Here is a 26,584-nt window from a genome sequence, read left to right on the forward strand (position 1 = left end):
CACAGCACATGTGCTTTATGTACATGAAACACTTTATGTAATTTTTGGTGATTCAGTCATCTGTGGTTGCAAATTTTAAAGCCATCCTGATATCTTCTCCCACCAACGATGTGGAGATCCAACTTTTTTAGATCCAGTTAAAATCAAGGTACTCAAACAGATGCTCTGGAAAAATTCCAGAATTCTTGGGACAGAGTTTAAAACACCGAATCATATGAACAGCAAGAAAATACATACAAGGTATAGCAAGATAACACATAGCAGAAAGCAAGCAAAGCAAACCCCCGAGGTGTACAGCCTTAAGCACAGACAGCAGAGCAACACAGAGACGGACGCCTCTGGTCCTCTAATATATGGGGACCAGTATCCCCGCCCCCTGCTGCAGCGTAACTTTCCCACCCGTCCTCCAGCCAAACACAGCTGCAGGCTCAGGTAGCAGCCAAGGTCCTGGCCAGAGGCCAGTCAGGACTGGCTACGCTTTTGGCTTTGGCTTTTCACAATAGGTCATGACACGGTAAAATATCGCACATAAATCCTAATTATTAAATCTTACACAGAAAGTGGCATAATCTTATAATATACAATCTTATAACTACATAGGTTACATGCTTAACACTGTGATTCTCATACATTAAAACACTTCAGTTCAAAGTGTGTGTGTGTGTGTGAGTAATTATATTGTATGATATTTTATTGTGATGTGCTCAGGATCTCTGTTACAATGTTACTGTTTTGGTTGTGTTGCATGAAAGACATTGAGTGTGTATTGAGAGAGGTTAGTTACCGGATCTGGAGAGTGAGTTATTCAGGAGAAATTCTCTCCTTACATTAACTGCCCTGTTACTGTACCACCTTAATAAACCATGTCCTTAAGACTCTACGTGGAAGTTAAAATATATGTTCAGTGCAGATAAGGTAAGGTAAGGTTTATTTATCAAGTGCTTTTCGTAGACAGGCAGTCACAAAGTGCTGTACACAAAGGTTAAAATAAAGAAAACATTAAGTAATAAAGTAGACAATATAAACAATGCAAATTCAAAACAATTCAACAATTCTATCTATATATAGTGTATATAGTTATATAGGTATAACTATATACATGTCACACAAGTCCACCACACATACTGCCATCATTACGTATTCGCATAATTAGTGACTGTTTCACTTTGAGTTTGTTCGATAAAACCAAAATAATTAACAATTTTGATGTAAAATTATGAAGGGAAAAGAAATTTAAAAAACAGGATGACCCCGACGTGATTTGAACACGCAACCTTCTGATCTGGAGTCAGACGCGCTACCGTTGCGCCACGAGGTCTTGTGTGCAAGTAGTGGGTATATGGTCATATGAATAAGCACCATTCATGCTAAAGTCTTTTTTTAAAATTTATATCACAGTAAAAGACATGTGCTACCGTCATTTGTAGCATCACGAAACAAAAGCGACATAAAGCCGCCGTCATGTGTCGCGTCGCTGTCGTTCTGCAAGGTAAAGCTAGCGAAAGCCGCTAGCGAAGGGCTAACGGCTAAGCGACGCTTAAAAAGCAGGGCTCTAAAGTAGTTAAAAGTGAAGGGGGTTGTTAGCTTTGTGTCGCCGTCAGTGTACCGATATAACAGACAATGAACAGTTCTTCTGCTCGTTGATTAATATTAGCTACTGCACATAACCATCTCATATAACGTATATGTACTGTACTATGAATCGACCTGGTGACACTTGCCTGATATCTGTCCCTGGTGGTCTAGTGGTTAGGATTCGGCGCTCTCACCGCCGCGGCCCGGGTTCGATTCCCGGTCAGGGAACATCAGTTTTATAATATTGCTTTAATTACATGAATTTACAAACTTTTTTTTAAATGAAAAGTGATTCTTTAGTTATTTATGTCAGTATGCACAGCACAAGATTCACTAAAGCAAAGATACTCTCAGGCTGTTGTATCTTTGGTGCATCTTAATGTTCCCTGCAGAGAGATTGCGTGTTCTGGCGTGCTGCATAAGGGCACGACAAGTCATTCAGAATTAATAAAGCGAGAAGAGGAAGTCAGGTGATTAAAACTTCCCTTCAAAATAAAAACGCAGTTTCACATTAGAAACGTCTTTCACCTGTCAGAGGAGCAGGGTCAGCAGGACACCATATGCATTGGATGGGTAACCAATTATGTCACTCTGGTATTCACAAAAATCAACGAATCAATAACTAAAATTGTATAACAGCAGCAATAAAAGTGTAAAAATATCTATCTTAGATTGCAGAAGCAAATTGTCTGCACAGGCTAGGGTGACCAACCGTCCTCTTCTTTTGCACTTGTTGACTTGTAAAAGCATATAAAGACATTTTTTATTTCATAATTCATTAACCACACAGAGAAGGCATCGTCTAAATATGTTAACGTTTTCTTGAAGCAAACAGTATTTTTAAAGTTTTTAACGACTGGTCCAAGTGTCCTTTATGGAAATCAAAATATGGTCACCCGGGCTCATCAGTGTCCTCCTCAGTGATTATTGGTGATATTTTTGTTATCAGTTGTATATCAGCAGAATTCAGCTTAAAGGGGGACAGTGATTTATTGGGGAGCCTGGACCCTTGAGGTCCAGCTATAACCCCAGCACTGTGGGAGAGGAACGTTATGACCTACAAAACTAATGTTTAAGTATGCATGTGACACCAGTGACTGAAGAAGATGTTTCATTTATACAGCAGCCATCCCAAGGCAAGATCAAAGTACAGTTAAAGTAAAGACCCCACAGCACCAGACAGAGAAAACCACAATGATCAGATGATCCCTTAAAGCAGCACTTGGCAAGCACGGGGAAGAAGAGCTTCCCTGTGCCATAACTGCCATAACTGCAGAACCAGCTTCAGATATTGTCATTCATCACTTACATGTTTCAGATCATCAAAAAAATGCAATAAAATTACTTTTAACAAGGCTTGGCTGGATTTTTCCTCTTAATAAAGAAAAACATAAATCGAATTTGTTTTTACTTGGATTAGCTTTGTGTTAAATATATTAAAATGTATTTAATAATCTTAAAAAGTGTGACAAAAAGAAAAGTAAGGTATTGTCATGTACATCCTCTCTCACTTCTCTAAATCTGTTAAACTGGTAAATCTCTTCTTCAAACTGTCTCACAGTTAATTTTAAGATTATGTTTCTTTCCGCAATTTTATGTATGTTCTACTAAACGTGCAATATTATTTTATTTATTTATTTCTAAATTATTTCTGTGAAAGTCTAAAAAGGTGCTATGTAACTTCCATACTAATTTACTTAAATGTATTATTTATGTTTGAAAATCTCACCGGAAATGCGCCGGTCGTGTCAGCGCTAGCTTGTTGCTCGATGCAGCAGCAGGAGCAGCCTGCATGGTGACCGTCACAGAGAAAGACAGTAGAAAAGAGAGGGGCTAAAACGAGAGAGGAGGACTCACCGCTCCCGGCCTCCGCTCATGCATGCGGACAGCGGCCTCGGACCGGACGGACGGACAGCAGGACCGCGAATCACCGGAAACATGGCGGCGGGAACAACAAGCTGCTCGGAGCCTTAGCGTCCACAAATCAGAGGCAGGAGGCGAGCGGAGGAGCATCACCTATGCAGGTCACCTCAGACATCTCTCTCTGTTGATGTGTCTGTGCCGAGCCAATGCCCAGCATGTGCTACTGTATTTACTTTATTCTTGTCAGTCATTAATAATCTTGTGCTCTGCAGCATCATCATTGAACCTCTTATTTTTCACACGTTTTTAAATGTCCTCCTTTCTTCCATCACTCTGATCTTGCTGTCCAACAGCAGCATCATGTGTCTGTCCTGGTGCCATCGTGAGTGAAGCAGACAGTAAAAGTGCTCCTGAGGCCTTTTAGTCCACAGTGCATTAATGCAGCAGTGATAACAGAACAAAGCAACGTGCTGCACATTTATCAGGAAGCTATCATAAAAACACAGTCTGACACGTTTATTATGAGTCTTTACTAAACTAGACTGCAGCTTAACATTTTATTTTTTGTTCTAACACGTTTGCTCCAGTTTCCTTCATTAAGAGTTTATTTTAGATAAACTGTGAAAGAAAGAGTGGACTGGATGTGTATGAACCCTGTGTTTACTGTATATATTCCTTTCCACAGAAGCAATGAGGTGAGCGCTGAAAGCAGCATCCTGTTTCAAACCATCAATACGATCAACGCACTAAGACGAGCCATGGCCTACAAGGTAATGTGCTCACTTCGCCCTCTCAGGTCATCTGCAGTGTTTGCTCTGAATCCTCCGAGCGATATAAATCCGTCCTCTCTGAGCCTGTGTTTGAAATCTCAGCCTCTCTGCGCTCAGAAACGTGTGCTATGTGATGAAGCTGACTCACAGAGTCAGCAGTAGTACCAGCAGCAGATGCTGTGGGTGTCGAGTTTCATTCACACAGCTTCAGCTGCGCTGAGTATCAGTACAAACATCACAGGGGTGGCACAGCAGCTGTTATAGTAAACAGGAAGCAGCGCAGCAGCGAGGTGTTTCTTCACAAAGCAAAACCGTTTCTGCGTCTGCAGGATCGATCCATCGACCGTCAAACTGCACAAAAGTTCAGTAACCTTCAAACTATGACTGTAGAAGTACATGAAGATGTTAAGACCTTGATCTATGCCCTTCAAGTTTCATTGGAAGTCTGTCGTACTAATGAAGCTCAAATATGCAACATTAATTAAAAAAGGCCAGATTTCACCGTGCACCCTGTTTCCAACCAGCCGGGAACGTGTGAGGATTTTGCTCATTTAGAGTCAAACCAGTGAGTGCTGCGTTAAACTGCTGCGCCTGTGTTCAGTGAGGATTTCAGGAGATGTGATCTGAGGCGTAAATGTCCCACTGCAGCCGACCAATCAGCTGCTGTGCGCTGTGACGCCGCTGCCAACCTCCCTCAGCGGACGGATTAAAACACGCACCCGCCGGCCTTTTTAATCACGGGTAGTTTATGTGTTCATATCTCCTTGCATGACACACACACACGATTCTGCTCTCTGTGTGAGGAGCAGCTTGATTTTGTGATCTCGTGAAGAGAGAAGAGGCCATTTTGTGTCAGTCTTCACTTCCTGGCGTCTTTAAAGAGCCGTTTCAGCTCCAGAGTGAGTATCTTCTCAAAGATGCGTGTGTGTGGGGGGGATTTGTCTTAACATCTTTAATCAGATGCCCTATCACAACATCTGTTTGCAGTCAGCAGCACTAAACTGATGCTGCCTCCGTTCACGGGATCATGTTGGAGGCTGGATAAGCTGGTGACCTGCAGATGGACGAAGCCGCTCGGATGCAAAACGCCTCAGATGCTAAAAACTTTTTATTTAATAAAACCTAAAATGAGCAAATAAGGAAAATCATCAGATTATTATCACCAAATTATTTCACAATAAGAGCGTTTGTGGGAAAGCACCCACTGCTGTGGCGCTGACACCTCCAGCTTGATTTCTAAGTGCGAGTGAATGAAGGCTGTTTCTCGCCGAGCGGCTCCCGCCTAAGACACGCTTCATAATTTGAAGTGAACGTGTTGAAACAAAGTGTGAGCACAGACAGATGCTACGTCCACACTAACTCGGATAGATTTAAAACGGTGTTTTCGTCTGAAAGCGCTCGACGTCCACACGGCTGAAAACGCTTACGTTCCAGTCCTGCACATGAAACGCAAAAGCGAGTGAGAATCAAAGAGTTTGATCTGTAGCACGTACAGACTGATAATAACCTTTAATAGGGCTGTCAGAGCTGAGAGCAAACACAGCAACTGCTGCCCTCCGCTGTCGTAGTTTAATTGGTCACATGACTGCATCATATGACTAACACGCGTCATCGTTTTCGAAAGTCTCCGTTTTCGCTGTCCACACTGCGACGTGAAAGCACCGTCTTCAAATGAAAGCGTTTTCCATCTCAGTGTGGACGGACAGAGAGGGCTGACGCAGAGACAGGCAACCATATTCACACCTGATTCAGTTACCAATGAACTGTCACGTGTTAGCGCTGCCACCGGCTGCCGACCTGTCCAGATTTCATTTATTTATTCATAAAGCACGTTTAATAACAACAGGGAGCTGACCAAAGTGCTGCACAGAGTAACAGTTAAACAACGACAGGTAAGAAAATGAAAAGAAAATTAGGATAAAAGAATTGGTAACTCTCACACAGTTTCAAAAGCCAGAGTAAAAAACTATGTTTTAAGATGCGATTTAAAAAGAGTGACAGTTGGGGCCTTTCTAATGTGGAGAGGTAGATCGTTCCACATTTTCGGTGCCACAACCGCAAATGCCCGATCTCCTCTATGAACCATCCTAGACTTACGTAAGGTAAGGAGCAGGTGATCGCTTGATCGAAGGGCTCTAGACGGCGTATACAGCTGCAATAGGTCAGACAAATAGTCCGGTGCCTGGCCAATTAGCACTTTATTAGTCAAAAGTAAGATTTTGAATTTAATTCTAAAACGCACTGAAAGCCAATGAAGGGAATCAAGCACCGGAGTAATATGTTGGTGTTTCTTCACACGAGTCAAGAGGCGAGCTGCAGCAAGTTGGAGCCAGGCTGAGCTGGACTGACTGACACCCACATACAGTGAACTGCAGTGATCCAGCTGAGTTAAAACAAATGCATGAATTGCTTGTTCCAAGTTAATAAAAGATAAAAAAGATCTCACTTTGGATAGGAGCCTTAATTTAAAAAAGGACCGCTGGACAGCTGAATTAATTTGTTTCTCGAATGTAAGTTTGCTATCCAAGAACACCCCCAGGTTTTTTACATGTGTTTTAACAGCACATGTTAGGTTGCATAAGTCCAGATCTGGGGCATTGAAATTACAGCTCGGTCCAAAAATAATTACCTCAGTTTTATCCTCATTGAAGGTAAGAAAATCTGAGGACATCCAGGTTTTAACTTCATCGAGACATTTGATTCCATGGGCGTGGAGGTGTTTCTATTAAACCGAAGATAAATCTGGGTGTCGTCGGCATATGAGTGAAAGCAGATGTTATGCTTCCTAAAGATTAGGCCTAGGGGCAACATGTAGATTGAAAAAAGCATTGGGCCTAATGTGGAACTCTGCGGGACACCACAAGTAAAAGGAGCTGGGGAAGAAATAAAATCATCAAGGCTCAGGGGAAAAGTCCTGTCGGAGAGGTACGACCTAAACCATTCCAAGCGGATACCTTTGATACCACATTGCTCCAGATCAGAATGCTGTGGTCAGCAGGATCAAAGGCTGCAGTTAAGTCTAGGAGCTGGAGCACAGCTAGGTCTCCTGAGTCAGTGATTAATAAAATATCATTAAGTATTTTTAGGAGGGCAGTTCCTGTGCTGTGGTGGGTTTTGAAGCCCGGCTGGAACTTCTCAAAGATATTATGACTATTTAGAAAGGTTTGTAGCTGCACTGGCTGCACTACAGCGTGCTTGTATCCAGCTGGTACCACTCCAGGGCTGAGACTATTAAAAATAGTTAAAATGTCGGGACCGACTACCTTAATAATCTTTTTTAGAAAATGGGTCGGGACTCCATCTGAAGGGCAGGATGATGTCTTTATGCTATTGCAAAGATCTTCCACCTGGTTAAGACATACAGCCTCAAACTGGTCAAAAGCAGTTGAGGAGGTATATGTTAATGAGACATTATACAGAGATGGGATAGATGTAGATCGAAGCCTTTCTATCTTATTAATAAAAAAACTGCAAGAACCTATCGCAAGTTTCAGTGGAGCTATCTATATGGAGAGCGGGGGAGGTATTGAAGACCGAATCAATAACTGAGAAAAGAGAGAGCCCCCCCCCCCGCGACCCTGAAAAGGACAAGCGGAGGAGAGTCCGGTTGTTAAGTGATGACGCGACGAATCCTACTTCCGGGTCTAAAGTAGTCTGCGTTTAATATGGCTTTTGTGTTGTTAACATGTTTAATGTTTTGTATTTTCTTCTATTTGATCTCAAAAAGCTCCTAAAACAGTCAGTGATCCCTGTTGACCTCCCTCGGCTTTTATTACCGCTAATCATTTATTTAAGCTCAGTTTTTAAAACCTTAGGATGTAACTACAGCCCAGCCCATGCAGCAGTATATGAATGACTAACCTCGTATTGTGGATGGATTATCTCAGTTGTTCTCCAGGCTGAAGTTTGGTCCTTTTACAGCATCCTGCCATGCGATTACATTTGTTCCTGACCACCGAGAACACTCACGGTAACTTTTATCGAGTGGAAAAAAAGTTAGCTTGTTTATATTATGCTAACATAGCTGTGTCGCTAGCGGTCACGTAGCACATCATTATATACCAGCTAGCCAAATTTCAGTAACCCTACAAACGTCACTGCTGTTTAGTTTTCTGTCTTCATTTATGTTGGAAGTGATAACAGAGCTGTACGTTTTAATTTGTTTCCAAAACCCCGCAGTCAGGACATGCTATATTGTATTTAGATAGAAGCTAGCGAGCTAACTTCCTGCTAACTTCTAACTCCGTTACCGGTAAATGTCATAAATTCCGTTTTCATGGATGCCTGGATGTTAAACTCAATTGTTACACCTGGTAGAGCAGAACGCTGATCATTTTATTAAAGATGAAAGACTTTAGACAGTTTTCAACTCTCAGTAATGCCATAGTGATCGTTTGATATATGGACCTGCAGCGGAGTTTAGACCCAGACACGGCTAGTGACGTCAGACTGAACAACCGGATAGATGGATAGAAATTTAAGCTGAGGTTATCGTGGGTGATGATGTACGACACAGCCTAGGACTGGTTGATATGACCCAAAATTCATATCTCGATATTCTTTAGCTGGATGGCGATATACGATATATATCTCGATATTTTTTTAAAGCCATAAAATAAGAACAAACAGAGAGTTTAGTCACACTGTGTCCCAGATGTCACACAGGCACTTTAATTAACATACAGCGTAGATGTACATGAAAAATTACTCAAAAATAAATGATCAGCATTTATTAAACAATAATGGTCCATAAATAAAAGAAAACAATGTTGTTTTTGTGCATAACAAAGAGCTCACAACTGTGCAGTCAAACTGTAAACTAACAGACGCTGAGCATAATAACAAAGGTTTCACAGCTGCTCTGTTCCCAACTTCTACTGCGTGACTGACAGCCTGGAGTTTGAAATCCTCTTCGTAACCACGGCGCTTACAGGTGCCATTTATGGTCCTTATACACACACAATACGGTAATATTATGTTGAAGCACAGTACGTATCACTCCGCGAGGCTCCTCGGTAGCCGTAATGCTCCGACAATCCATCAAGCGGTGCGGCTTCGTAGCTGACCAAAGTCGTACTAAAACATTTATTGACAGATTGCTGAGCGCCGTGCACATAAAATCGGTTCGCGGTCATCAAGCACAACCAGAATTCATCCATAAGGTGCGCTGTCAACTTTTGAGAAAATGAAAGGATTCTAGGCTGTGCAGATGGCGTTAGCGCGGTTAGCTCGTTAACACGTTGACGCCGTCCAGCCCCACGCACGGGGCAATGCGCAGTAACTCGTTAACGGAGATTTGCCGTCTCCATCTTGTCGCTGCCTGCAGGTGAAGCGATGGGGGAGGAGGGGGAGTTGTGTTCAGTGAAGGATAGAGGCGAGGTCCAGTAATGTTGCGTAAAGACAAAAGTGGACAAAGAGAGGCAAACCTGCGGCTCCACAAGTATAATTATAACGTAACATAGATATAAAGATATAAAGGATATTGTCACAGCTCATATCTCGCATAAAAATATATCGATATTTTTAAAAAACACAGCCCTGCTTGCCCCAAGACGCCTCCTGCTGGTCATTGGCAGAAGGTTTGCCTGCGTGTGCGTCCTCAACTCTGCTGCTCCACCCACAAATTCATCCTCCTCACTAGTGAGGCGCCGTGTCAGAGGACGTAAGTCAGCTTTTCAATAGTCTAAGATTTGTTACTGAGAAGCACCGTTGCACAAATAATCAGCCAAAGGCAGGTTTTCTTACCTTTTGTCCTGAGTATAGCAACTATTGTGGCTATTTCCTTTTTTTTTTGGATGCTATATTTCTTATTTCTTTTTCTAATATTTTCTCTAACAAACAGAAAGCAGCCTTTCAAACGGAACAAGTTTACTGCACACAGCTGTAGTCCCTCGGGCATCGCCTGCCCCTGAGACATCAGAACAGGAAGAAGTTGTCAACACGAAAATAAAATTAAATTTAATAACAATCTCATAATGATGATAATACTGATTTAAAGCATTAACCCGACACTGTCAGAGCACTTTGTGTGCTTTTATTCCTGCATGCTAAGATCAGTGGAACTGATGTAACGCACATCTGATTGGTTATTGTTACGTGTGGTCTGAACAGGATGTTGTGATCAGCATTTAGTGCTGCTGAGTCTCAGTCTGCTTGCCGGCGTTATTAGAGGCGCTGAAGAGCTCGTGATTAGACGTGTTGGAACGTCTTTTCAAAAAAGTAAGATGGTTTTTATCTCTTTACTAAAAATCATCATTTCAGGAGATGTTGTTGGTAGACTTGTACTAATTGTGTGTGTGTGTGTGTGTGTGTGTGTGTGTGTGTGTGTGTGTGTGTGTGTGTGTTAGACCTAATGATTTATCGATAGAGCTGTGCGATATGACCAAAATCTCATATCCCGATATAAGACATCTATCGTCCGATAACGATATAAATCACACAAATGTAACATTTTCTGTAAACTCTGTGAATCTCTGGCAGCTCGACTTGTGTGAAGTGTTTCCAGCTGGGCGTCGTGTACCTGGAGTCGAGTGTTTTAACCGATGCATGAAACGATACATTTTTAGACATAAGTTGTAACAGCCGCCGTTTCCTTTGTGAGTATTTATTACACGGCGTGCTGCGGGGAAAAGCCTGTTCTAACGTTTGAGTCTAAGGTTCATTTTTAGCACCTGGCGGCTCTTTTTTTACTTCTCATCCGTAAATAATCTGCATCTTTCACATGATTCAGTTTATTTTGAAAAGTCTCAACAGGATCTTGAGCTTTATTGTGAAAGGTTTATGTGGAAAATAAACAAGCGGACACGCGATGGTTTTACCGTCCTTGTTGCTAACGACAACGCATACAAACAGGCGCTTGTCCGTCCGTAGTGTGGTTATATTAAATATAAGAGAAAGAGAGAACTTTAAGAAACTAATAAAGCCACGACAGTGACCATCAAAATAATGAAAACATATTGCCGTAAACAGCTTATTTTGCGACACCATGAAACAAACGATAGCGTAAAATGAAACGATAGACGTTTTTATATCGTCATCTGATATATATCGTTATATCGAACAGCCCCATTTATCGATTTATTTATTAATGATCAAAAAACAACTACACTACACACAGCAAACACCTTCAGTGTTGCTCACATCTCTAAACTCGCTCTCGCTGTCTTGACCACAGCTTTCTCCTCTTCCTGAGAAACAAACTGTGACGTGTCGCCGTGTAGTTTGTTTGATTGGTTGAAACGGTGCAGGCGGCCTGCTCTGCTGTAAACGAATGACGTATCAGTGGCGGGACTATGACGCAGGATTTGGGATTATTCACTAACTCTGGAATTAATCCTGGATTTTCTGTGCTGCCTGTCGGGTTTATTTTATTAGAGGAGACGCCATAAACTCAAAGTACAAATGTCTTTCAGATTTATTATTCAGTTAAGTGTTCGATAGGGCTGCCACAATTTGTCGACTAGTCACGATTACGTCGACTATCAAAATCGTCGATGACTGATTTAATAGTCGACGCGTCGTTTGAAGCTTTGTAAGATCCCAAAAGACGCAGGAATAAGTAGCAGGATTTAAGAGTGTAATAACGGACTGAAACAGAAGATGGCAGCACTGCATGTACAAGGATGCCAGCTGCCGTTAAACCCCGAAGAAGAAGAAGCTGTGTCCCAGAATTCATAGCGCGACCCTGCTGCGTTTCCAACAATGGCGGCAGCTAGTTAGTTTTAATATTACTCTTATTATTCTTTCCGGGTCACAAAATAAACGTTTAACATATTTTCAGGCGAGATGCTGCTGGTGCAATCCCATATGGAAAAGATATTTATAAATCTTATAAAGTTTGTATCTGTCTTGTGTGAAACTTGTATGAAAAGCATATAAGAGTGAAAACAGATATAAGATCCCTTGAAAAATTATATAATGAAACTTGTATGTTTTGGATACTTACTAAAACAACATATGAAAGTAATGAGAAAGTGGCCACTTTCATGAGTAAATCATAGAAGTTTTTACTATTTCTTTTCCATATGGGATAAGCTGTATGTCCAATGGATGATGATCTGATTAGTCGACTAATCGCAAAAATAATCGGTGACTAGTTGACTATCAAAATAATCGTTTGTGGCAGCCCTACTGTCAGAGGATTTTTATTAAATACAAATCATTGAGTGTAATCAAGTAAAAACAAATATGCTTTTTATTCAAATGCAATATAACCAAGTATGCCTTATAACCGAGTGTTCATATATTTTCACATAACCAAGCTTATTGTTAAAAGAGAACACAATGCATTCCTTGCTTAAGTGTTTAAGATGTTTTGACAAGACATGATATATTTCTGTATCCTTACTTTAAGCGTGAAAGATCAGATAAGCATGATATATTTCTGTATTCTTATTTTAGTGTGTGAAAGATCAGATAAGCTGACTCTATGTCTGAACTCTCCTCTTTTCTGGTAAAAGAGGAAGTACTGTTACCCATTTTTTGCCTTATAAATAAAGCAAGCAGCCTGTACTCGGTGTGTCTGTCTTCTCAGAGGCATTCACCCGTGTACACGTTCTTAAACTCTGAGTCGGTCTGCAGTGTCTTATTTCACTTACTTGTGTTTGAAAAAGTGTCTAACCCCTGACACCTACTTACAACAACAAGTGTACCCTCAGGAAGATTGCAACAGCAGTCACTGGTGATGTTTAGCAACAGTTTGGCAGCATGGATGAGACGGTCATGTTGATAAAATATGCAAAACCAGAGATATGAATGATTGAGCTCAACAGAAATATGGAAAACTCAGACCTACTAAAAAGGCTGATTAACAGAAGGACTTTCATTCCCTGCAGCAAAGCTCATCTGTAATGAAATACACAAATTATCATTTATCATATCATATATCATTTATTAGTCAACTATAAGTTAAACATTGCTGGTATGGTTCAGTGACTGAATCACTTCTGTTGCAACAAATCAACAGAAACAAAGACAGGGCTAAAATGTCACAGTTGCAGGAACCTGAACGAATTATTTCAAATGAAAAAACAAACTTTTTTGTTCAGTTTAGTTTTAGTTTTAGTCCTACTGACCAATCAGTTATCAGAAAAACAGCCCCTCGACTCCTGAACATCGCTCAGACATCAGAGTGTGGAGAGAGCGAGGCTCTGAAGTCGCTAAAGCTGCGCGGAGCGTCGGCGTGTTACTTCAGACAGCGTGACAGCGGTCAGAAGAGTGAAGTCTGATTATTGGCGTCATGTGACAGAATGTCAGTCTCAGACGTGCAGCGTTTACACTTCTGGACTGTCAGTGTGGTCGTTTTGCTCCACGCCTGCACAAATCAACCACATCGAGGTGAAAGATGGACACAGCTCGATGTTAGCAGACTTTAGTAAACCAGCTCCTCTCTGGTCTTACTGAGCGAAGGCCATGAAGAGGTCACACCCCAAACACGTCCTGTAAAAAAACAAAAACAACAGAGCTTGTTCGTGACTTTCAGCGTGACTCGAGGCGTGCTCGCAAAAGTCTGTGACGAGTCTGACACTGTTGTAAAGACTCACCTTTCAGCACACTCTCTTCACCAGATGCTCCTTTTTTCTTTTCCTGACCTTTGCCTGTGTGTGGTGGTTGCCCTGAGCAACTTCATACTGAGTTATGAATGTTAAACTTCACCACAACCTTCGGTGTCCATCACTTCCAAAGTGTAGCATTTTGAAAGCTGATGGTTCTTCTTTGATGCATGCATCATTTGTAAGCTGCTTCCTCGTGTTTGTCTCTGTGGTGTGAGTGTGAGTGGGCACAATAGTCTCCTTTTACGAGGCTAAATCGCCGTGGTAACTGACACCGAACACATCACCTGGTCAGGAGCTGGTGATGTGCAGAGCGAAGAACCAAGAGTCAACTGGATTGCAGTGTGACTGAAGCATGCATGGAATCATTTGGTGATTTAGAAGATGTGTAAATGTTTTTATAGTCTGATCTGCTGCTGGAAACCTGATCAATCAGATTAATTTCACTTTGATCGGCGACAAGCTGAAGTGATTTCCACGTCTTCTTTTTCAGGCTGTGGCACAGTTAGAAGACTTAACTTCAGGACTTTGTTTCTTTCCACCATCCTTTTTGTATTTTTGGTATCTGGATTGTTTTGAGGACCTTCTGTGTGAACCAGCTTTTTATTAGCACCTCGTGCTTTGGTTGATTTTTATGTTCATCCAGTTTGTTTCTTCTCCCGACCTTTATTAGGTTTTTTAGCCAAATGTTTTGTTCCACATTTTTATTTGTAGCTCTGTTTTTGTGTGTTGCGTTCTTCTGTCAGTTTAAACTCGTGAGGTTCTTCCCAGACGCCTTAACGCCCACTCACATTCTGGGCCATCTGACCTCAGGAGATCACATGATAGGGTGGGGCCAGGTTTCACAATGAGCTTACCCGAAACTCTGGCTGATTGTGACCCACACCCGTTTTCACACCTCGGCTCATGTGGTTAGGTAGAGGATCATCAGGAAACTCCCCCTGGGTTTAAATCTGGGACTCTCCACCAGTTGACCCTAGAGCTGAAGAAGCTTCTGGGATGAGAGGTGGAACATCTTCAAGCAACTTAAAGAAGTCCAGACGCTTTTCTTTCCAAGCTCCTTAGACTGCGATGACCTGGATGACTGAGAACCTTCAGACATATTTGTGAACACTAAAAATTTGTTTTATTGTCTCAGGTGACAGAAAAGCATCAGCTACAGTCAGCTGTGAAGATTAGCAGAGATTAACTGAACACATCACCTTGATATTGCTGAGTCTTAATTTCATGTGTGAAATCTCTTAAACAGCACTGACGGAGCCGTTACAGGAAGCTGAGCTCTGTGGGTTCTCATCAGCTGCTGTGATGAAAGCTGAATTCTCCCGATACTGAACATGAAATGTGCCGCACCCTCACCCCGTCTTTTATAAGCTGACCCACAACACAGAGTCCAGGTGAGACACAGCGGCTCTGATGTGTAATACAAACCTTTCATTCTGTCTTTGCAGATACCCGCGGCAGCGATGGACAGAGTCAGCCTGCTGTGGCGTCTGAGGCGGCGGGCTCGCCGCGGCGTGCTCTGCATGACCTTCTTCTGCATCTCCATGGCTCTGCTCTACGCCATCTGTGCTGAAAACAGCGTGCCCGTCACCGACGCCATCTTTGGCGTCCGGGCACGAACCCGCGCGCAGCCTCATGCGCACAATGTCATCAAGGTGCGAAAAGTTTAACCACAACCGGAAACATTTCATTGAATAGTTTCTATTCAACCCACAGCAAAACTACATCAAGGAAAACAAAGTTTTAAATTCAGGTGAAAAATGAAATTTGGCAAGAAAACAAACAAACACGCACTGTGCAAAAGTCTTGAGCCACCCCTTGTTTCTAGATATTTTGCTTCCAAGCAGCCAGATGTTTTAAAGTGTTGTTCCTACACATAAGAACAACTTTTATTAGCAGACTGTCACAAAAACACATCATTTGTTCTCATTTCTTTGGTTAAATATCGAAAAGTCTCAAAGGCAATACTGTGTTCGCACCGACAAGCTGATTCCCAAACTCAGTGAGTGGAGGCCAGAAGAAGACGCAGCAGACCTAAAAACAACTACAGCTGAACAGTATCTGAAAGTCATGTCCTTAGAAGACCTGACACAGAACCACAGAGAAGCATCTGGCATGTCAGTCGGCGCTCTGCTGTTCCCTGAACCAATCAGAAATAGCCTCAAGGCCAAAACCAGGGTTTAGTGGTCCAGCTTTCGTTCTCTCCATCGTCATATTTAAGGTGTTGCAGCTGCGCTCCAGCGAGAGGAAGCTACAGGCTCGATGCTTGAGCTGGTGTCAAGCACCACCTGAAAGTCTGCACCACTTCCTGAGGGGGAAGAAACGAACAGACTTGAGTTATTTTTGGTGAATCACAATAATGTTGATGCTGCTGATTCCCACAGGTGCTGCGAGGTGGAGCCAAGCCCATGTACACGGACCCTCAGAAGCTCCCGGGCGTCATCCCAGGCGACCCTCGCCGTCCGATCCCCATCCTGTCCTCGTCCAACCACAGCCACGAAGCCAGGGATTCGTCGTCGAAGCGGAAACAGCGGGAGCCCCCGGGGTTTTTCAGCCGGCTGCTGCCGCGCCCCTTCACGCGAGCGCTGGAGACCCTGTTCGGGGGCCGGCGGAAGGGCGAGCTGAGCGGCAGAGGCAGCGACGCCGAGTTCTTCGGGCCTAACGGGCTTTTGGGAGAGGTGTGGGACGACGAGATGTCCAGCAGCATGCTGGGGACCAGGATGAAGAAGGTGGTGCAGAACTACCAGGTGAGTCGTGGACCAGTGACGCAGCGTCTACAAGTTACATGCAGGCTAAGTCCAGATTTATATGGACTGACGCGCTCCTCCCTCCATGTTTCTGGTGTTTCTGTCAGGCGATGAACAAATACGGAGTCGAGCTGTCGGGCCCCGGCGGCGTCTCTGGCACGCCGAAGCTGAGCGGTCCCGAGCTTCTCTGCCAACTGAAGGACAAAGTAGAGGTCGCGACTTTGACCCCTGACCTCCAGCCCTTCTCCTTGCTGCCCTGGGCCACCCAGCTGCCTCCGCAGCAGCTGACCTCTGACCTCGGACCCTACAAGAGCTGTGCTGTGGTGTCATCGGCGGGTTCACTGCGCTACTCTGGGCTGGGCAAAGAGATCGGTGAGACATTTAACCCTTTAACCCTTTAAGACCTACCATAGAACCAAGTCCACCAGAGCTTATATTATATTTTTACCTGCTGTGGAGCCATTTTTGGGTGGCGTGCCCGCTCCGATCGGCTGTAAAGGGTTAAAGCCGGTCGGAGCGGGCACGCTCTGTTTTGCGTAACTATTTTTAAATCCCGGCAGCTCTGCAACCACGTGAGCTAGCACAATAATTTTTTTGCATATGAAACCAGAGGAGTTGTACTTACATCTGATGCCATCAGCTTGTCCTCGGTCACAGTTTCCTTCCACATATAGCTTTGCAAAAACTGCATAAAAACATAACAAGAACATAATATTCCAGAAACACGCTTTGCCGATCCGATCAGCTGTTCATAACACTTCCTATGTCCATCAGCGCGAACTATCGCATGTCCGCCATGACCTGCCCGAAACCGGAAGTGACGTCATTTTTGCGGAAATGTAGTTTTTTTTTACCATCAGGGCCTCATGAGCCTATACTGGTGTTTTTAAAAGTTATGTTTGACTTTATGACTTTCTGTGTCGTTTCTGGGATGCTGAGGACTCATATTGCACTGCTGGAAATAGTTTATTTTGATGCATATGCTGCTTTTTTGCAAATTTGCAGTATAATATTTATTTTCGTTTTTCCTGCAGTGTTTAAAAATTGGTGTATTTCAAAAATAAAACTATGAAGACACTCAAAATAAATTTCCTGTGGTGGGAAACTATTTTGTGCAACTTTTTTGTATTTACAGTTTTGAGGGATAAACCTCTTAAATTTCTCTAACTAGAAATATATGTTAAGAAAGCAAAAACAATTTAAATTTTTTTTTGTAGTTTATTGCACTTTTTTGCAATTTATGTAATTACTATGCACTTAATGCATACATATTATTAAAATTTTGGCTATAATGGTTGTATTGATGTATAGCAACTTGAAATGCTCCCAGAAATGGCTCCACAGCATGTAAAAATATAATATAAGCTCTGGCGGACTTGGTTCTATGGTAGGTCTTAAAGGGTTAAATGTGGATTTGATGCTTTTGACTCCCAAAGTCTGGGATTTAAAAAGGACACGTCCCTCACATCTGGACAGTCCAGAGGATGAGACGATATTTCTCTGTCGAGAACCTCAGAGCTGCTCTTCTCCTCCCAGCATCAGCAGTGAGCAGCACGCGAAACATAAACAGCACGGTTCAAAGTGAGGTTTGGTGTAAGTGCTGAGCCCTGCTGCTCTCACACAGGATCGTTTTCGCTGTGTGAAAGTTGCAAAGCAAAGTTGCTCTCTGCAGCACACTGTCCCTGAACCACAGATGAAGGATGTGTTTGAGCTGTTTTCTGCAGAAGTCTGGTAGCTCCAGAGTTTCTCACCCAGCATGTCTGCAAACACAGTTTGCTTGGTGCTCTGACTGAAGTGTGAGCTGCGTGCAGCGCCTGTATAACCAACTGCCGTGCTGGTGGGTGGAGGTTTGGTGGTCAGGATCATTTCTCTGTTGCTGGAGGATGATGTGCTGGCTGTTGGCATTAGCCATAAAAGGGTGGAGTGTCCCCTCTAAAGGCCCCTCGAGGCCCCAGGGCAGTCTGGGAACATCTTGCTGTTGCCTCAGAGGAGGCAGGAAGAGGAATGTCTGCTGCCCACACGGCCCGGACAAGCTGCAGGAAACGGGTGAATGGACAGACTGTCCAACTGAGACTAAGCTCCACCACTGTGGGACAGAACAAGTCAGCTGCTCTTTTCTTTTTCTGCTGTTTGTGTCCGAAAACGTGGAGGAGGCACAAAGTTAGTGTGAAAATAGGCTGAAAACACATTTAAGTGACCTCAGACTGCTTTAGATTCACCCAGTGTTCCTGCTGAAGTCAGCTCTTTATGTAATAACTGACTTTATCGTCATCTTTTAAATTATAGATCTGTTGAATTAAGTGTGTGTGTGTGTGTGTGTGTGTGTGTGTGTGTGTGAGCGTGTGTGTGTGTGTGTGTGTGTGTGTGTGTGTGTGTGTGAGCGTGTGTGTGTGTGTGTGTGTGTGTGAGCGTGTGTGTGTGTGTGTGTGTGTGTGTTTTCTTGGTTGATGAACAGAAAACGCGTCACTTCAGCGAATCACAAACTTTCACTTCTTCTTAACCGAATTAGTTTTCTCGTTTTTCAGACTCACATGAAGCTGTGCTGCGCTTCAACGCTGCGCCCACCACCGGGTACGAGAAGGACGTCGGGTCCAAAACCACCATCCGCCTCATCAACTCACAGGTGGGCACAGACACAGGTGGTGACAGCTGAGCTGAGAGGAAGTGCTTCACTGCAAACGAGACAGACGTGGTGATAATAAGACGAGAATCCAAAGATCGTCTGCACGTTGATTGTTAATCTGCGGCCAGTTTTATACGATAATTTTCTCTCTCACACTTATTAACTTGTGTTCTTCTGATTGGTTGCCCCTCATAAGCAAAATATTTCAACTGTAGATCTGATTGAGATCCCCCTCTGTGACATCACAGAGATCCAAGAGGAGAAAAACTGTGTGAAACGAAGCGTTTAGGCTGATTTTGGCCTCATTGTTAGAAACCTGGGTGTCTAATATCAACACAACAATGTGACAGAAATAATGTTAATTGTTTTTATTTTTTAATAACTTTTCCATACAACACGTGCAGCTTTGTTATTTAAATCACTTTGTTTAGTGTGTGAGAGCGTTCGGCTCTCCGCCACAGTTTGGAGTAAAGTCGAGTTTGTAACGACGCTGCAGGCGATGGTCGCGCTGAAGAGGTCGAGTTTGCAGATGGGCTGTGGGCGTTTCAGTGCAGAGCAGCTGCCTGTGGCTGTTTTTAGATGCTTTTATGTGAGAACACCTCGCTGTGAGGATCTGCAGAATGCTTCTGAATACGGCAAAGTCAAAACTCGACTGAGTGGATTTGGATTAATCAGTAGAACCAGAGAATTTAGCTGCTCGGTTTTCACAGCTTTTCATTTTTAAAGAGTTTTAAAAGTCATGTTTTATTTATCAAAGCTTGAGAGACGCGGCTCGCTAAGCGACGTGTGTCAGTGTGCTTTTTCTCTGAATCTTTACAGGTGATGGCATCTGATGACCACCGCTTCCTGTCCAGTTCTCTGTACAGCTCAGGTGTTCTGGTGGCCTGGGACCCCGCCCCCTTCTCTGCAGATCTCACAAAGGTGATGCGTTTGGATTTAAGCTAGAAGCTCTGTCACAACCAGCGTGCGTTTAATAACTTTTGTTAAATTGTTCAAATTAAGTGTAGAATTTTTGTCAAATAAGAGACACATTTATTCAAGTTTTCCTCCTACGGCTCCGTCGGGTGCACATATTCATGCACACGCTTGTATTAATCAGTTTGTGGTTTCTTTGGACATTTGTGGATTTTAGACTAACATGGACGAGCACAGGTAAGCATGATGGTGTGTCTGACTGCAAGAATTCTGTTTGGAAAATGTCACGTTTGTGCAAAAACAGTGAAACATACAACATAACTTTGCTGTGCACACAGTCGATACCTGCATCTGTATTTGAGTCTAATAGGCCACGCCCCTAATAAATAAAATGTAAAGCTTTATGACGGGAAGATTCGCTCCAGGGCAAAGCCAAACATTTTAACACGAGTCTGTGGGGACTGGCTCACTGCTGGGACCTCTAGTGGACACTTGAGGGACTGCAGGTTGTGGCTCTTGCGCACTGGCTTCTTTTCAGAATCAGAATCATCTTTATTGGCCAAGTATATGTGCCGACACATACAAGGCATTTGGTTCCGGTAGATGGAGGCTCTCAAGCACAGCAATGTAAATCACACACACACACGTGTCTATATACACACATTACACAAAGCTGTGTAAACCAACTATAAATAACCAATCTAAACTTATATACATAGAATACAGAAATGAGGTGGAATGAATACTACAGAATGTACATAAGGTGCAGTTGCAGTCTGGCAGTGGGAGCAGTGTGACAGGTCAGCTGTTTAGGAGGGAGATGGCGAGGGGAAAGAAACTGTTCCTGTGTCGGGTGGTCCTGGTCTGCAGGCTTTTCTCAGGAGCGTAAAGGTTGACATGATGAAGTGTTCCCCTCGTGGATGCACAGAGCGTGGAGCCGGTCTGACTCTGCGCTGCAGGGAAACTGAACGAGTCGTCAGTAAATCCAGTTACCAGCAGGAACAACTGCTGGTTCTCCAGCTTCAGAAGCCGTTTCTCTGATGCATAATTCATGTGTTTATCCTGAGAGGACACGTCTACCACTGCACAGGATTTCTTCTGCTCTTTGTTTTTATTCCTGGACTCCACTCGAGTAACCTGGCACGATTAAAACCCAGTGGACAAAAGACGTCATTTATCTTGTGCTGCTCCTTTATGCAGCCCAGCTGGTCTGCTCTGAATGCATCTTGTCTGTTGTCCCTTTAAATGAAGACTCTTTCGTTACTGGAAGCTGCATAAAGGACAACTCTGACATTTAGGCCTCAGTCCAGCAGTGGGACTGAAAGATTTGCACATGAAGGACACTCCAAACAGCGGGGGGGCCCTGGCCCTTCTTTTCCTCTCCGAAGCCGCCGCCCCCTACATTATCTCTGCAGCCTTTATGTGGTAGAAAAGTCATGATCCCAGTGAGATTCTCAGGGTCTGAGCTTTTAAGTTTCTGGTTTATTTGAGCTGCTGTTTTCAGTATTTTTGTGATGTTTGTATTTATGCAGTTTATCAGTTCCTCTCACGTCTTTGTTCCCCTGTTTTCAGTTATGGTTGCTCACTTTCTGTTCTAAAACATCCCTCGGTCACTAACTAGTTAACGTCCTGTTTCTGCAGCCTGCACAGAGCGTCTCCCTGATAACTCAGTCAAAGGGAAGCATCAGTAAAACAAAGACTGAAGCAGCAGGATTGGTGCTGATACTGAATGTATTTTGAGGTGTCAGTTAAAACTCATACCTGTATGCCCCTCCTCCCCCGCAGTGGTTCAACAGGACTGATTACCCCATCTTCTCCCAGTATCAGAGGTACAGGAGGCTCCACCCTCTGCAGCCCTTCTACATCCTGCATCCTCGCTTTGAGTGGCAGATCTGGCAGCGAATACAGGACAACATGGCCGAGCCCATCCAGAAGAACCCGCCCTCCTCCGGCATGCTCGGTATGGTTTTCTCTCACTTCCTGTTTATGCTACAAACTGCCTTCATAACACACGTGGGGCAGAAATCTGAAACAAAACATTTACTGAATACTCGTTAAAATATAAACTCAGAGGTCACTAATGTTCAAGTCCTGTGTGCGGTTAGATATCAGATGTTTGTGTCTGCGACCTGATTGGCTGCATTGATCGTGTGTTGTTTGTTTTCTGTAAATGTCTCCTGGTCCAATCACGATCTTCTGAAAGAACGTTTGTGTGACAGCTGCTTATTGGTCCAGGCCGATCCGCTGATCGATGAGGCATCATCCGCCTCACTCCTTTGATCTCTCTGCACCGCCCGTCTCAGCCTTCAGCTTCACCTCAGAGTCTGCGCACCAGGCGAACTCTGCAGGAGCGATAATGAGGCGCCCAGCGATGTGACATCGCCGGCGTGCGCTGTGGGCGGAGAACAGCGAGCATAATAACACAGAACGAAGAAAGACTGAAATCTACTTCAGGAAACTTTGCCCTCTTCATGACGCTGTCGTTAGAGCGTCATGTGACGAACCGACACACGTTTGTTTTTTCCTGGCTTCTTTTTTTGGTACTTTTAATTTATAGAAACGACTCCGCAGGCTGCAGCAAAAACATTTCCTTTGGTTTTAGGGGTGAAACGTCCCTTTAAGGTTGAACGCATATATATACAAACTCCTCTGTGTCTTCTGTCAGTTGACTTCCTGTTTTATTTTGAAAGTCTGTTCCTCGTGGTGTTTTGAGTGAGTTCAGCTGTACCTGCCGGGAGTCTTTTTACTCCTCGTCCTTCCCCTCAGTCTCAGTTTGGTTTCTTTGTAGCCGAGGACGACTCTTGATTTTCATATTTCTCTCCTCCAACGTCTTCCGTTCATGTCACGAGTTTCACAAATGCAGGATCTGATTTGTAACTGGAGCTCCGCCTCCTTTGGTGTCTGATATTAGAGCCTCAGTTCATTATAAACATCTCTCCTCCAGGATCACCAGACAGGAAGTAGATCTGTTACACAGAGGTGATTATACAGTGGGGCAAAAAAGTATTTAGTCAGCCACCGATTGTGCAAGTTCCCCCACCTAAAATGATGACAGAGGTCAGTAATTTGCACCAGAGGTACACTTCAACTGTGAGAGACAGAATGTGGAAAAAAAAATCCATGAATCCACATGGTAGGATTTGTAAAGAATTTATTGGTAAATCAGGGTGGAAAATAAGTATTTGGTCACCTCAAACAAGGAAAATCTCTGGCTCTCACAGACCTGTAACGTCTTCTGTAAGAAGCTTTTCTGTCCCCCACTCGTTACCTGTATGAATGGCACCTGTTTGAACTCATCATCTGTATAAAAGACACCTGTCCACAGCCTCAAACAGTCAGACTCCAAACTCCGCCATGGCCAAGACCAAAGAGCTTTCGAAGGACACCAGGAAAAGTATTGTAGACCTGCACCAGACTGGGAAGAGTGAATCTACAATAGGAAAGCAGCTTGGTGTGAAAAAATCAACTGTGGGAGCAATCATCAGAAAATGGAAGACATACAAGACCACTGATAATCTCCCTCGATCTGGGGCTCCACGCAAGATCTCATCCCGTGGGGTCAAAATGATCATGAGAACGGTGAGCAAAGATCCCAGAACCACACGGGGGGACCTGGTGAATGACCTGCAGAGAGCTGGGACCAAAGTAACAAAGGTCACCATCAGTAACACACTACAACGGCAGGGAATCAAATCCCGCAGTGCCAGACGTGTTCCGCTGCTGAAGCCAGTGCATGTCCAGGCCCGTCTGAAGTTTGCCAGAGAGCACATGGATGATACAGCAGAGGATTGGGAGAATGTCATGTGGTCAGATGAAACCAAAGTAGAACTTTTTGGTATAAACTCAACTCGTCGTGTTTGGAGGAAGAAGAATACTGAGTTGCATCCCAAGAACACCATACCTACTGTGAAGCATGGGGGTGGAAACATCATGCTATGGGGCTGTTTTTCTGCCAAGGGGACAGGACGACTGATCCGTGTTAAGGACAGAATGAATGGGGCCATGTATCGTGAGATTTTGAGCCAAAACCTCCTTCCATCAGTGAGAACTTTGAAGATGAAACGAGGCTGGGTCTTCCAACATGACAATGATCCAAAACACACCGCCCGGGCAACAAAGGAGTGGCTCCGTAAGAAGCATTTGAAAGTCCTGGAGTGGCCTAGCCAGTCTCCAGACCTCAACCCCATAGAAAATCTGTGGCGGGAGTTGAAAGTCTGTGTTGCTCGGCGACAGCCCCAAAACATCACTGCTCTCGAGAAGATCTGCATGGAGGAATGGGCCAAAATACCAGCTACTGTGTGTGCAAACCTGGTAAAGACCTATAGTAAACGTTTGACCTCTGTTATTGCCAACAAAGGTTATGTTACAAAGTATTGAGTTGTATTTTTGTTATTGACCAAATACTTATTTTCCACCCTGATTTACCAATAAATTCTTTACAAATCCTACCATGTGGATTCATGGATTTTTTTTTTCACATTCTGTCTCTCACAGTTGAAGTGTACCTCTGGTGCAAATTACTGACCTCTGTCATCATTTTAGGTGGGGGAACTTGCACAATCGGTGGCTGACTAAATACTTTTTTGCCCCACTGTATGTAATGAGAAGGTTGTTTCTGCTAACAGACCTGCTCTGGTTCTGCAGCATGTGTGCGGGCCGTGGAGGACGTGAACATGTTGGCGGACCCACAGTGCGTAGGCAGCTGTGCTGTTCGTTACACAACTGAGGACAAAGCTGTGGGCTGGATGAAGAACACATGAAGGCTTCATGTTTGTAGATGTTGCTCCAAAGTGAGGATCAGTCCTAACCAGCGCTGGGCCACATGGGCAGAAATGATATCTTCATATATTTAGTCTGAAAGACGTCTTTGTTTCCAGGATTTCAAAAGAAATCATTTTCACTCAGTTGGGAATATTCTGTGTCAGGTTTCATGTCCTCCTGTGACCTTCTGTGGTTCTGGTTATTCGATTTTATTTGATTTATATAAGCACAACAGAGGAAGCACCAAACTGTCTGAAAAGCTCTGCAAAGTGTCCTCATGCCCTCTGCTTCCTGTCCAGGCACCGTCCTGATGATGTCGCTGTGCGAGGTGGTGCACGTGTACGAGTTCCTGCCGTCCCGGAGGAAGACGGAGCTCTGCCATTACTACCAGCGTTTCTACGACGCCGCCTGCACGCTGGGCGCCTACCACCCGCTGCTGTACGAGAAGAACCTGGTTAAGCGCATGAACCAGGGCTCCGACCGCGACATCTACACCAACGGACGCGTCACGCTGCCCGGCTTCAGGAAGCTGAACTGCAGCCAGACTGCTGGAGGAGACCGCTGACTGCATCAACGCACAAATCTGAGTCCTGCATGAAGATGAGCCGACGCATGCAAACCTCATCCTCACTACCGAACCACAAAGAGCGCTCTATAAATATTTCATGCTGTTAACACACACTGGAGTCCGACCAGCTCATACATGTGCTGCTGTACACACATCCCTGTGAGGTCATTGACGTGTGATCACTGGATGCTTCTTAGTTGCCCAAATTTTGATGCTCATGTTGACCTTAGAGGATAATTCTGGTGGTTTTCAAGCAATCTCAGTGATTGCCTTTAACTCAGGGGTGGGGAACTCCAGGCCTCAGGGGCCGGCGTCCTGCGGGTTTTAGATCTCACCCTGGGCCAACACACCTGAATCACATGATTAGTTCATTGATAGGCCTCTGGAGAACTTCAAGACATGATGAGGTCATTTAACCACTTAGATCAGCTGTGTTGGATCAAGAACACATAACCTGCAGGACACCGGCCCTCGAGGCCTGGAGTTTCCCACCACTGCTATAACTGCGAGGTGGAGAGCGTACGAGTGAGTGACAGACCACCAAAAATGTCCTCTGATCAAAAAGTGCATATTAATATTTTCCAGGACAGATTCCCTGACATCCAGCCTGTTTTGAGGGGTCCAAAATCATTTCTTCCTGAAGTTAAAAAGCAGATAAAATCCAAAATTTAGCAAACTGGGTCATAAATATCAGTCGTGCGCAGGTCCAGCGACACCGTCTCTGCTTGTGTGTTTGTGTTCTGGTTTCTTGTTCAGGCAGCAGGAGGCCGCTGTGCCTCTGTGTGATTACATACATGATGCTTACACACCTCACTGAACCCGTTTATTGAAGAAGATACTGCCTGCAGATGAGTTTACTTCTAACTTAACCCAAAAGGTCACTTCGTAGGTTTTTTACACACTTTGTGAGTCCTGCCATTTCCAGTAATCTTTTTGTAATCCTCACGTAGTGTAAATATTATGAGAGTATTATAGGAGGAGGGTCTTTACTGTGATATCAGCATTTGATTTTTCTCCAACGTAAAAGCCCCACTCGGTTTATATGGACATGCTAACTGATATTTTATTTGCAGTATTTGTTTCTTCAGTCCGTGACACACTGAGCTCGTGGCAAAAACATGACACAAAATCCAAACTTATACAGGGTGGGTCATTTATATGGATGCACCGTAATAACATGGGAATGGTTGGTGATATTAAAGTCCTGTTTG

At 43.9% G+C, this 26,584-nt stretch overlaps 1 protein-coding gene and 2 non-coding genes across 3 annotated transcripts; 2 read left to right on the top strand and 1 right to left on the bottom strand.

The window, feature by feature from the left end:
* Positions 1-1,246: 1,246 nt before the first annotated feature.
* Positions 1,247-1,318, bottom strand: trnaw-cca (transfer RNA tryptophan (anticodon CCA)). Its single transcript has one exon. It is a non-coding gene; the product is annotated as a tRNA-Trp (tRNA).
* A 413-nt stretch (positions 1,319-1,731) lies between these two features.
* On the top strand, positions 1,732-1,803 carry trnae-cuc (transfer RNA glutamic acid (anticodon CUC)). The gene has a single exon. It is a non-coding gene; the product is annotated as a tRNA-Glu (tRNA).
* Positions 1,804-3,322: 1,519 nt separating this feature from the next.
* st6gal1 (ST6 beta-galactosamide alpha-2,6-sialyltranferase 1) lies at positions 3,323-26,584 on the top strand. The gene is made up of 9 exons (XM_086308201.1): positions 3,323-3,599; positions 4,124-4,208; positions 15,208-15,414; positions 16,144-16,506; positions 16,614-16,878; positions 19,032-19,129; positions 19,949-20,050; positions 21,830-22,004; positions 25,105-26,584. The coding sequence occupies exons 2-9, from the start codon at positions 4,197-4,199 to the stop codon at positions 25,368-25,370; spliced, it is 1,488 nt and encodes a 495-aa protein (XP_086164327.1). The 5' UTR covers positions 3,323-3,599; positions 4,124-4,196; the 3' UTR covers positions 25,371-26,584.

This window comes from Aulonocara sp. 'chitande type north' Nkhata Bay, linkage group LG10 (genome assembly GCF_057382095.1).
Source record: "Aulonocara sp. 'chitande type north' Nkhata Bay isolate Kocher_YH1m ecotype deep benthic linkage group LG10, A_spYH_male_GT1.1, whole genome shotgun sequence".
Classification (NCBI taxonomy): domain Eukaryota; kingdom Metazoa; phylum Chordata; class Actinopteri; order Cichliformes; family Cichlidae; genus Aulonocara; species Aulonocara sp. 'chitande type north' Nkhata Bay.